This window comes from Brassica rapa, chromosome A03 (genome assembly GCF_000309985.2).
Source record: "Brassica rapa cultivar Chiifu-401-42 chromosome A03, CAAS_Brap_v3.01, whole genome shotgun sequence".
Classification (NCBI taxonomy): Eukaryota; Viridiplantae; Streptophyta; class Magnoliopsida; order Brassicales; family Brassicaceae; genus Brassica; species Brassica rapa.
This window is the reverse complement of record NC_024797.2, coordinates 32880117-32893391: the sequence shown is the minus strand read 5'-3', so window position 1 is coordinate 32893391 and position 13275 is coordinate 32880117. Positions and strand designations below refer to the sequence as shown.

The 13275-nt window shown below is 35.2% G+C and overlaps 1 protein-coding gene across 1 annotated transcript; it reads right to left on the bottom strand.

Moving 5' to 3' along the window:
- Positions 1 to 1268: 1268 nt before the first annotated feature.
- On the bottom strand, positions 1269 to 13236 carry LOC103862695 (UDP-glycosyltransferase 75B2-like). Its single transcript, XM_033287741.1, has 2 exons — positions 9290 to 13236; positions 1269 to 4414 (listed from the first exon to the last, which is right to left on the bottom strand). Exons 1-2 carry the CDS (start codon positions 10194 to 10196, stop codon positions 3939 to 3941), a joined length of 1383 nt encoding a protein of 460 aa, XP_033143632.1. The 5' UTR covers positions 10197 to 13236; the 3' UTR covers positions 1269 to 3938.
- Between the last annotated feature and the right edge of the window lie 39 nt (positions 13237 to 13275).

The window sequence follows — 13275 nt, the reverse complement described above, 5'->3', positions numbered from 1 at the left end:
TAATTTGATTAGCTGGTATTGTTCTCCACAAACTTGCAGTTAGTCAAAACGATATCAATCATTACGTTAAAATATATGGCTTATCACACATATATTTTAGACAATTTATAAATACAAAAAAATATATTATGCTGATAGATAAATCATTTATGTTATTCAAATAAAATTTAATGAAATATAAATAAAATATTTATAATAGTGTATGGTAGTATATAGTGTATATGTATTGATCAATCTATATTATATTAAAATTATTTACTTTTATTAAAAATATAAATACATTAATTATAGTAATCTATATTATTAAAACTCAAGTACAAAATTGGAGTGTTTGGAGACTTGAATAGGACTATTAAAAAATTTGGAGTGTTTGGAAACATAGATTGTAGTCTTTTAAAAAAAAAAAAAAATTTGTTTGGAAACAAGGATAGTTGTATTAAAAAAAAAGTAATGGGCTTATGTTATTAATAAAAATTGAAAGTCCATCATAATATAAGAAACTATCTATCTATCTGGACCAATTTTAAAATATACGAAAATAGATCAATCTAATTGCCTAAAACTTTTTTTTTCTAAACTAACCATAAAACAAAATTTAAACTTTATATACATATTTTAAATCAAAATAATAATTCAAAGTTGATTTATATCAAAAATTGATTCAAAAATATACATATATTCAAAAATGGATTTTTACTAAACTATTTTTCAATAACCATTATAAAAAAATATTATCAATATATATAAGAAAAATACAATACAAAGCCCAATTTGAAATACCAACTCAAATTATGGTTTTTATATTTCATATTAAGTTTTAAGAATATAATATATGTAATTATTTATATGATGGTACATATAAAATACTATTAATTATTTGATTACTTATATGATGATACGTATAAAATATGATTAATTATATGATGACAATATACAATATATAATAATGACTAGAGATGAGCTTTCGGGTACCCATACAGGTTTGGTTCTGATCGATTTTCGTTTTGGTTTTTCGGGGTCAAAGATTTCAGCCCTATTAGGATGTTTCTAAATTTTGGTTTGAGCTCGATTCGGATATTTACGGGTTTGGTTCGGGTTTGGATAACCCATTTAAATTATTTTTAAAGTTTTAAATCATTATATTTAAATTCTCAAAATCTATAAATAAAATAATATATTACCTATATATTTGAATAACATATGTCAGAATACCTAAGCTTAACATATCAATTGGCTTGATTTATAATTTTGGATACGGAATCAATAATTATTTTAAGTATTTTTGGTGATTTGAGTATATTTTAACTATTTCAGATATTTACTTTGACTATCTATATATATTATCAAGTATTTAAACCAAATTTAAAGTATCATTCTTGATATTTTATATACGTTAAATTTAAAATTAATTAATATATATATAAGTATATAAATCTATTTTTAGATAAATTCGGGTACCCGAATACTTTGGTTCAGATCAAATTATGTTCCCTAATAACAAAATTTGAATAATTTGAATATTTAATCAATTTATGTTCGGGTTTGGTATTATATTTTCGGATCGGTATCGGTTCTGTTCCTCGGATTCATTTTGTCAAACCCTAATAATTACATGAAAAACAAATATAAACATATTTTCCAAAATATACACCTGCGCGCCTGCGCGGATCAAAGTCTAGTTTATATTTTTATAACACAAACGAAATAAATAGATAAGTAGTCATTTTTTGAAAGAACAAACTTATAAAACATTATAAATAAGAAAAACATAAAATCATATTTCAATTGATAGTATAAAAAATTGTATAAAGCAATTATATTTATTTTTGAAAAGTATTACAAAAAAATAAATTCAATTATTTAAGCTGATTCGCGCGTAGCGCGAGTATAAAATCTAGTCTATACTATATAAAAGTTGAGGTTATAAGCCATTGAGAGCGTCCACGTAGGATTTTAAACGATCAGTTATATTATGACACATCAGATTTTCAATTTATTCTTTTTAAATATGTCAATATTTCCAAAAACTGTTTAATAATAAAATAATAAATCAATATTGAATAAAGAAAACTAACATATGCATTGTCATTTATGCGTTCCAAAACTACAAGGGGTCGTATCTTCTTTGCCTTTAGCTTGTTATAAGCGTGAGACGGCATACGGTCACGGGTGAAATACACCCACACTCCATCTCCCATGTTGAAAACAAGACATCGACGGTGAACATCTGCAGCTGTTTTAAATATATTTTGAAGCAGAAGTCTCCAAATTTGCGACTGCCTGATGATGGATGTCCGCCATCGCATCAACAAACGTAGTGGCTTCCCCATGAAAGTGCGTATGATCGGGTAAGTTAGACAGGGCAATGGGTCCACGAGGTATGACGCCATAGACCACATGAAAGGGACAATACCCCAAGCTTTGATTGAAAGAATGATTATGGGCAAACTCAGCCTGTGGTAGCTTCGCATCCCATGATTTGATTGAATCACCGACCAGACAGCGTAAAAGGTTACCTAATGATCTGTTTGTAACTTCCGCTTGGCCATCAGATTGCGGATGATAAGCAGAGCTCATATCCAAAAATGTTCCAAGCTGTTTTCATAATGACCGCCAAAAATGCCTAAGAAACCAGGAATCGCGGTCGAAGTATCGATAATGGCAAGCCGTAAAGACGATAGATCTCATGAAAGAACAAAAAAGCGAATTGTAAGGCGTCTTTTGTCTTCCTGCAGGGAATTAAATGCACCATCTTGGAAAAACGATTGACCACAACAAAGATTGAATCGAAACCACGCTGTGTTCGTGGAAGAACCAAAACAAAGTCCATACTAATATTCGTCCAAGGTTGAGTTACAATCCCACGTTGCTGGCGTGACCTTTGATTTTTGACAAGTGACACAACGTTTCACAAAACGCTTCACATCCCTGCGAAGATTCGGCCAGAAGTAAGAGGACGCGACGAGATGCAAAGTTCTATCCCGCCGACATGACCTTCCTGGTGCAACTCCGTGATCAGCTGAAGTCGTAGGCTGTATTCATGGACACATAACCGATTACCACGAAAGAGAAATCCTTCGTGAAGTGTATACTCGGAAGAAGACCCGGCGATGGCGGACGCAAAGATCGGTCCAAAGAAAGGATCAGTGGGGTATAAGTCCGCAAATTTACTAAAGCCAGCGACCGAAGTATGCATCACCGTAAGAAGATAATGCCTACAGCTCAATGAATCTGCAACACGATTGATGAATCTGCAACTCAATAAGAGATCACCTTACCGACACCTTCCCTTACAGAGTCTCTCCTTGCTGAAGTAAGACTCATATAAGGCTCGGTTTCATGCCAATTGTGACTGCCACATTCCATGGGGAATACCTTGAATCAGTGAAACAAAGCAGGAAAAGACAAACATAGAGAAAACAAGCACGTTTTGACACCCCATCATCCACGACATGGTTCATTTTTTTTTCCACTCCCAAGACATTATAAATCTGTCTATGTTTTTTCGTAAGCAACAAGGTTTTCGTTTTCGGGATGTGATTTATTGTTTACAAAGATTTCTCTTGAAAGAAAAGAAAGTGTGCTTTTGGCGGCTTTAGAAAGAGTTTGTACATACCTTCGGACATGCACTTTTATACTTGCAATTAAATGTGTGACTGTATACATTCGTTATACCAGGTTCTCTAACCAATGTATACAATTTATGTTGATTTGAATTAAAATATGTGATTAGAATACAATATAGGAAACGTTATCTAAAGTACATCAAATGCCTTTTTTCTTGTATTGATATAAAATAAATTTACTGTTTAATGCACTTATAACAACCCATGATGAGAACTTATCCAAGACAAAGATTAAATGCATTCGTTATTTATTTTATAATAGACTGATGAGAAGAGGGACAAGGTTACAAACAGTCTTCAACTAGTTGAAAGTTAAATATGTTTGTCTTTAACCTCCTCTGCTTCACTGAACAGAGAATCCACAAAAGCCTCCATGTTCCTATCCGCTAACCCTCTTTCTCTACCCGCTTTAATCGCTAAACGCTTCCATTTCTCCGCGTTTTCCCTCAGCTCCACCGACTTCTCATCCATCACTACTTCCAAACACCGTCTTATCTCTCCTCTCTCCACCAATCCTTCCTCGTTCTCTCTCACCCTGACACCTGTCCTCCATAGATCCTCCAAAAGCTTTGCATTCGTTGGTTGATCTGACCACATAGGAAACGCCACCACCGGAACGCCGAGAACCAAACTCTCAAGCGTTGAGCTCCACCCACAGTGAGTCAAAAAGCAACCTACAGCTCTATGTCTTAAAACCTCGACCTGCGAACACCAAGACACAATCATACCAATCTCGTCGAGCTCGTGTCTGAAACCAGCTATCTTCTCAATCTCTGTCTCCTCCTCTCTGTAAGTTACAACAAACCATCAACGAACTCTCTGCAGTTTATAGGAGAGCAAGTGCAGGCTGAAGATGTTAAACGCCAGGTGGGCTCAGCTCCAGTCGAACAACGCTCAAGCCCATTCGTCAAGCTTCAAGAAGGATAAGATCAAATCTGTAGCAAATCTTTTTTTCTCTCTCAAAATCTCTCTCGTATCTGTGTCTCTCTCTCCAAATCTCTTTTGTCTTTCCAAGCTCTATAAAACAGAGCTTCACGTTGTCTGTAAAGTGTGTGCGTAAATAATAATAACACAAGTTCTTAACAATCACTTTTTCTTTATAACTCGCTCATGGTATCAGAGCTCCTAACACCTTAACAGGTATAATGGAGCCTAGCCTCGATCCTTATCCGCTTCCTAGCCAAGTTCATGTCGCAAGTGCAGTAACAATCAAGCTCACCGACCGAAATTACTTGCTGTGGAAACTGCAACTCGAATCTCTCCTCACCAGTCAAAAGCTTCTTGGGTTTGTGGATGGACGAGAAAAACAACCACCTGCAACCATCTCTGTTATTGCGGGAACTACATCCACGGAAGTACCCAATCCCCGCTACGAAGCTTGGCTCTGCTCAGATCATCTGGTTCGTTCTTGGCTGTTCGGCACACTCTCTGAAGAAGTACTTGGGTATGTTGTGGGTCTCTCTACGTCTCAAGAGATCTGGAGGACACTAGCAGAAAACTTCAATCGTAGCTCTCTTGCTCGTGTGTTTGAACTCCGTCGTAACTTACAACTGGTTTCAAAAAGGGGAAAGACATTTACAGAATATTGTCGTGAGTTCAGAACTATTTGTGACCAGCTCAGCTCTATTGGTCACCCTGTTGAAGAATCTATGAAAATCTTCAACTTTTTGAATGGTCTTGGCCGAGAATATGATCCTGTCTGTGCAGTAGTACAACACTCTTTGTCTCGTACACCGGCACCTACCTTTAATGATGTGGTCTCAGAGGTAGCTGGTTATGATAGTCGCCTGACTTCGTATGATGATTCATCTGCAGTTTCACCCCACATGGCCTTTCAAACTCAAAAGTCTGAAGCTGACCCTCCATCAAACTACACTACAACGAGCCATAACCACAGAGGAAGAGGATCTTACTCAAACAGATTTGGCTCAAACAGAGGTCGTGGTGGTTACTCCTCGCGTGGGAGAGGCTTTCACCAACAATCAGTTTCTACTGGACAAAACAATCACACGACTTCTGCTACTCAGAGGCCCATATGTCAAATATGTGGGAGAATGGGACATACAGCTCTTCGCTGTTGGAATCGCTTTGACACCAATTATCAAAACGACAACTTACCTCAGGCCTTAGCAGCTCTCCAAGTCTCTGAAACTTCAGGACAGGAATGGTATCCGGATTCAGGAGCCACTGCACATGTCACATCAACTACAGCTGGTCTGAATTCTTTAACCCCTTACAACGGGTCAGAAACAATAATGGCAGCAGATGGTAACTGTCTTCCTATCACACATGTTGGGTCCGCAAACCTCTCTGTTTCCTCAGGTAGTCTACCTTTGCATGACATTCTGGTTTGCCCATCTGTCCAAAAACCCTTATTATCTGTCTCTAAGTTATGTGAAGATTACCCATGTGGCGTGTTCTTTGATTCTCATAAGGTATACATCTTGGATCTGGAAACAAAGAAGGTTCTCACCAAGGGGCCAAGGCGTAATGGTCTCTATGTGCTGGAGAACCAGAACTACAAAGCATTCTACTCAACTAGACAACAAGCCACTGATCTTCTCATCTGGCATCATCGTCTAGGACATGCTAGTACTCAGGTTCTTCAGCACCTTCACAACAGCAAGGCTATTTCAATAAATAAGAGCAGAAGAAATTCCCTTTGTGAACCTTGCCAAATGGGAAAAAGCTTTAGTTTACCTTTTTCAGTTTCTGGTTCATTCACTTTAGAACCACTTGCTCGAATTCACTGCGATCTTTGGGGTCCAGCACCTGTTACTTCTGTACAAAGTTTCAAGTTTTATGTGGTTTTTGTGGATGACTATTCCAGATACAGCTGGTTCTATCCTTTAAAGTTTAAATCAGATTTCTTTGGTGTGTTTAAACAATTTCAGAGTTTAGTCGAGAATCAATTCAATAAGAAAATAAAAGTGTTCCAAAGTGATGGTGGAGGAGAATTCACGAGCAATCAGTTCAAAACTCACTTGGTCGAATGTGGCATTAAACAACAGATTTCTTGTCCACACACACCCCAACAAAATGGTGTGGCAGAACGTAAACATAGGCATCTCATAGAACTCAGCCTATCTATGCTCTTTCACAGTCAAGTCCCGCTTCAGTACTGGGTGGAGAGCTTCTTTACTGCAAATTATCTCAGCAACTTACTTCCAGCTGCAGCTCTGAACTTTAAAACTCCCTATCAAATGTTGCATCAACAAGAACCTGACTACACATCTCTAAGAGTATTTGGTTGTGCCTGTTACCCCTGCTTACGACCATATACTGCCCACAAGTTTGAGCCAAGGTCTCTGCAATGTGTCTTTCTGGGATATAATGCTGCCTACAAAGGTTATCGCTGCCTATATCCTCCAACAGGGCGTGTTTATATTAGTCGCCATGCTATTTTTAATGAAGATTGTCTGCCTTTCACTGAAAAATTCAAGCACTTGGTTCCTGAATACTCCACTCCTCTTCTTAAAGCGTGGCAGTCAGCCTCTTTCAGACCAAAAACAACTCAGACTGAGCCTTATGTCCCCACATTGACGTCTCTTTCTCCACCGGCTACGTCTTTTCAACAAACTTCATCAGATATACTTGTGGCAAATGGTGATCCTGGTGAAACTGATGACAATGATGCTACATCTGACCCACCTTTTGAGACTGATGTAGCTGCAGAACAAGAACATGAGGCTTCTATCAATGTGCATCCTATGACTACAAGATCAAAGGCTGGAACATTCAAGCCCAATACACGTTACCTTCTGCACACTAATCCTGCCTATCCAGCAGAACCCAAGACAATCAGTGAGGCTCTCAAAGATCCAAGATGGGCTGATTCAATGGAAACTGAAATAAAAGATCAACATGCTCTTCAAACTTGGCATCTTGTTCCTGCAACCCCAGACATGAATATTATAGGCTGCAAATGGGTTCACCGCTTAAAACTCAACGCTGACGGTACCATTGACAAGTTCAAGTCTCGTTTGGTGGCTAAGGGATTTCATCAAGAAGAAGGTACTGATTATCATGAAACTTTCAGTCCTGTGGTCAGATCAGCCACAATTAGAGCTGTACTTGGTGTTGCAACAGCAAAAAACTGGTCAGTCACTCAACTTGATGTTAAAAGTGCATTTCTTTATGGTGATCTACATGAAGACATATATATGATGCAACCCCCTGGTTTTGAAGATCCAAATCATCCTACCTATGTATGCAAACTCGATAAGGCGATCTATGGTCTTAAGCAGGCTCCACGAGCTTGGTTCGACAAGTTCAGTGTCTTCCTTCTAGAATATGGTTTTGCTTGCAGCTCGGCTGACCCATCACTCTTTGTTTATCATCGAAATGGGATAACGATGGTACTACTACTCTATGTCGATGATATTATTCTCACTGGCAGCAACCCTGATCAGTTTAAATTTCTCATTGAAGCTCTTAACACTAAGTTCTCGATGAAAGACCTTGGTACACTCCATTACTTCCTTGGGATTCAAGTGGAGCATCACTCTTCCGGGATATTTCTGCACCAAGGAAAGTATGCAGAAGATATTCTATACCAAGCAGGTATGTCGACCTGCAATCCTATGCCCACACCATTACCTCTTCAACTTGACAAGACGCCTAATGGTTCTGAGTCATTCTCCGACCCGACGTACTTTCGAAGTCTTGCTGGTAAACTACAGTACCTGACCATTACTCGACCAGATCTGCAATTCTCAGTCAATTTCGTGTGCCAGCGAATGCATTCTCCCACTATCTCGGACTTTGCTCTACTCAAGCGCATCCTACGTTATGTACGAGGCACAACATCTATGGGTCTTCACCTCAGCAACTCAAACAATCTTCTTATCACTGCGTTTAGTGACAGCGACTGGGCAGGAGGCAAGGAGACTCGCCGCTCCACAACTGGTTTTTGCACTTTTCTTGGTCCCAATCTAGTGTCTTGGTGTGCGAAACGACAACCCACTGTCTCGCGGTCTTCAACCGAAGCAGAGTATCGTTCAATGGCTGAAACGGCTGCGGAACTAACTTGGATATCAGCTTTGCTTCGTGATCTTAAAGTTCCTCAGTTGGGTCCTGCTATTCTGCACTGTGACAATCTCTCAGCAGTTCAACTCAGTGTAAATCCTGGCTTTCATGCTAGGACCAAACACTTTGAACTAGACTGGCATTACATAAGAGAAAGAGTAGCTCTCGGTCTCATTGAAACCCGACATATATCTGCTGCTTTTCAAACTGCAGATATCTTTACCAAACCTCTTCCTAAAGCTGCATTTATTCATCACAGACACAAACTTGGAGTTGGTTATTCACCCACCTCAAGTTTGAAGGGGGGTGTAAGTTACAACAAACCATCAACGAACTCTCTGCAGTTTATAGGAGAGCAAGTGCAGGCTGAAGATGTTAAACGCCAGGTGGGCTCAGCTCCAGTCGAACAACGCTCAAGCCCATTCGTCAAGCTTCAAGAAGGATAAGATCAAATCTGTAGCAAATCTTTTTTTCTCTCTCAAAATCTCTCTCGTATCTGTGTCTCTCTCTCCAAATCTCTTTTGTCTTTCCAAGCTCTATAAAACAGAGCTTCACGTTGTCTGTAAAGTGTGTGCGTAAATAATAATAACACAAGTTCTTAACAATCACTTTTTCTTTATAACTCGCTCACTCTCCTTCTATTTTTGCTTCTCTGTTTGATTTATCAGTTATAACCCACAAAAACGACATTTTCCATTCTATCAGAGCTCTCGCTAGTTCCTCTATTTGTTTCTTAGACAACTCAACCATTGTTCCAAAAGAAACGTAAATAACAGAAGACTCGGCTTTCGAGTCTAGCCAAAGTGTATAACTACTTTGATCTTTAACTGATTCGCTCCTTGTGAAAACATCCGGAGGAAGTAAAGGGCCAACGGCCACCATTTCGATATTCGGGATAGCGGTTAAGGCCTCTAGCTCCAGCGAATCGAATGTGTTGACGAGGACTTTCACGTTGGATTTTTCTTTGAGGCACTCCATCAAGTCTAGATACACTGCTTGTGCCGTGTTGCTAGTGTTTGAAGGTGAGAGGAAAGAAGGAAGATCACGGGTTTCTAAAGTAAGCAGATTCGAGAACTCGAAACCCGAGTTAGTTCTGGTCGAGTGGTTGTAATAAAGGTTGAACGCCAAAGCGGGTTGGATCCATAGGAGAACAGAGGGAAGGTGACACCTATGCGCCAATTTCGGAACCCAACTGGGAAGAATCGTGTAAATCACGCAAACCACGGGAGCGTCTCCGCTTCGGTTTGCTTCGATGAACTCTGATAGCGTTTTATCGCCGTTACGTTCGAGGTTCAGCAGCCGTTTCTGGACGTCTTCAGCGGTTGGGATGACCCCATCATCGTATCCATCAGAGAAGGTAAGGAGAGAGAGGTTGTACACGTTGTCGAGGTTTAGGATATTAGAGCAATGATAGATGGAGAGTGACGTGGCTAAAGTGACACGTGCACCGGTGGTTCTTATGAGTCTATGAGCAAAACGGAGGGCTGGGTTCACGTGACCTTGCGCTGGATATGTTACCAATAGAAAATGCGATGGCGCCATTTTTTTTTAGCTACACCAAAGTGACTTTGAGAACTTGTGTTGTGTCTCCTTGTGAAATTGTGTTGTTGTGTGTATATATTTATACTTTATAGACAAAAATACGATGAGCAACTGGGATTTGATTAGGTGTTTGTGACCTGAACTAACATGTGTTACCTCTGGCTTAACGCTTTTAGCGTGATCCACGAAATACGCCATGATGGGTATCAAACTGGTCGCCTGTCTAGCTTTTTCAAAGTCAAGTCCATTTGTCTTTTTAAGTCAACTTAATCTAATGTATTAAAATAGGTTTACGCTATAGAAATAACCTTCATTTTATTTTATGTGGAAATACTATTATATATTAAGTCATTTAAGCGATTTTTGATTACACGAAAGTCCAGAAATTTCTTATAACTAAGTGATAACCCATGCAAGGTACAGAGTAAAATACTTAAGATAATGACATGTTTGCAATGTAAAATCAATTATATATTTTCATTTTTTTCTCTACTTAAAATATACATGACGCAAAATATTAAATAATGTTTCTTGTTGTGTTTATTTTAGTAATTTGATGATATTTTAGTTGTTTAAAAAATTGAGTTTGATTTTTTGTTTACCTCATCATAATTGATTTTACGTTTATAAAAATGTAATATAATTTTATATTCAATTTTACTCAGCCCATTTTATAGGTTTTTAAAATATATGTTCTGCCCAAAATTAATTCAAATGGGCTAAACTAAAAAAACACATTTTCTTTCGTATTTTCAATGGAGAGAATCGAAATACTATTAGTTGGCAAAGCGAAGAAAAAAGGAGAGAATAGGTTATGCAACCAAATTTTGCTCAAACTATTCTATAACATTATGCAGTAAAAACTCTGTAGATTAATAATATTGGAACTATGAAATATTATTAATTTATAGAGTTTTAATTTACAAAAAGTTTCATTTTTCTGGATTTTTAATTTTAGAATATATTTTTAATAAAATAAACAAAATAATTGATTTTACTGTATATACATTAATTAAATTTTTGAAATTCAACTTTCACGTAATTTTTACTGTATTATTTGGTGTTATAAAATAGTTTTTATAAAATTTAAATGTGGTTTACATATAATTTTACTAAATACTAGCAAAATATATTGAAGTGTTAAGAAAATATAGAGATAATTCTGTTGTGAAATAAAAATAAATAATTCAATTGTTTGTTTGTACATATAAAATGCATATATACAAAACTTATAAATTTATAATTTTAATGTGACCATATATTTACATAGAAATTTCTAAAATATTATTATCTTATTATTTTATCGATTTGTGTCATATTTTGAACCGGTCCAACTTGAGATCCGAGAAATTTGTTAATTATTTAAATATCTATACTATATATATAAAAATATGTAAAATTTGCAGGAATCCCTCCTGCTTCATATTCTTTTTCAGTCTTTATTTCCATAAAAATAATCAAGATTTTCTTTTTTTTAAATATATTAAATTACAAACATCAAAGAAAAAAGTTTAATATTTACTTATTTCTATTTAAAGTTGATGATATATAGTAAAGTATTGAATGCCTATTTAATATCACTCTTTATATAATTCTAGTAAAGTCGGTATAGTTATAAGAAAATACAGAAAAGCGCTCTGAGTTTGACACGTAAGCATGTTTTTCAAAGCTGTCGTTTAACCAAATTTAATATATAGGAGATTTGATTGATCGGTGAATTTTAATTTTCATTTATTTTATTTGGTCTAAAAATAAAATGCAAGTATATAACCAATTAATATCACTTACCAAATAATCTACGTAATATTACAAAAATTGATTTATGGTAACATGCTGTCAAAATTATAGAAATAATAATATTGTTTGATCAATTTTTTTATATCTATAAAATACTTAAGATAATGAGCAAAAACTAATTTATAGAAAATGATATAATGATTTATATTCTTATATAAATCACTATATTCGTATATAAGTTATTATAATAGCTATTAAATTATGATAAGAACTGCGCCTAGCGCATGGTGAATTTATATGAAAATTATTTAAAAAATATCGTATGAAAAATAAAATGTATATTCTTGATCGAATTAATATTTTTTGGCTCTTAAACATTTTTTTTAATTTTTTGTTAATTACATAATTTATTTATTGATAAGTTGATTTCATTTTTAAAAATATTTTAAGTCAAAAAATCACTTATCGCATATGAACCTAACGTTTAACCCGAAGAATCTCAGGCCTACAATTTGGTTACAATGAAACTATGTCAGCTCAGTTTTATATCATGATTTAGCAATTTAAAAGTTAATTTTGGTTATGAGAAGTTTAAGTTTACGTGCCAATCCGATCTATCTTCAATATTTTTCTTATTTTTGTGATGCTTTTTTCATTTTGGTTATTCCTTGACAAAAAATTGATTTTTGAGTTTATTCTCTTCTCGTTATTTTTTTTTGGTCTGAGATTTAGAAAATGTTTAAGATTTAAAATTATTAAAGAGATACATACTTAGGTTAAAATCCGCGCCTTGTGCAGTATAAATATTTTATATTTATTGCTTATTTTAAGTTTTTCTGCATATTACGAAATAATAAAATAATAATTATATATTAAATAACTAAGAAATCAGTTACTATTATGTAATAAATTGTTGTGCGCATATAAATCAAACGACTGCTCTTGTTTATTCGCAATCATTTTAGGATAAATAAATCAAAAAATTAATCTTATCTATTGTATATAATCTATAATTAAATTTAAATGATATTAACAAAGATATATAGTATACTTTTAATATGGATATTAATTAAATGAGCTTTTTACTCATAAGATTTTATGATTATTTGCATATTTGTGTAACAAAATTTTACACTAACGATTTTTTTTAATGTGGAATGTTTAGTGGTTTCAATAATTTACAATCATTTAAAAAACAATGAAAATTTCAAAATTAAAATATTAAATTTTCTATATATGTTCAACGCAGATATCAAAATATAAGTATGTATTTTCATAAGATGTATACTTTAATTTAAACGATATGAAATATATATATAAACACCTATAACATAAACACTTA

What these genes read in the sequence shown, in the direction of transcription:
- LOC103862695 (XM_033287741.1), bottom strand. Translation starts at nt 10,196, where the DNA reads ATGGCGCCATCGCATTTTCTATTGGTAACATATCCAGCGCAAGGTCAC. An exon ending in CAGAGAAGCAAAAATAGAAG is followed by an intron (nt 4,415 to 9,289) that starts GAGAGTGAGCGA and finishes TTGTAACTTACA; the next exon opens with GAGAGGAGGAGACAGAGATT.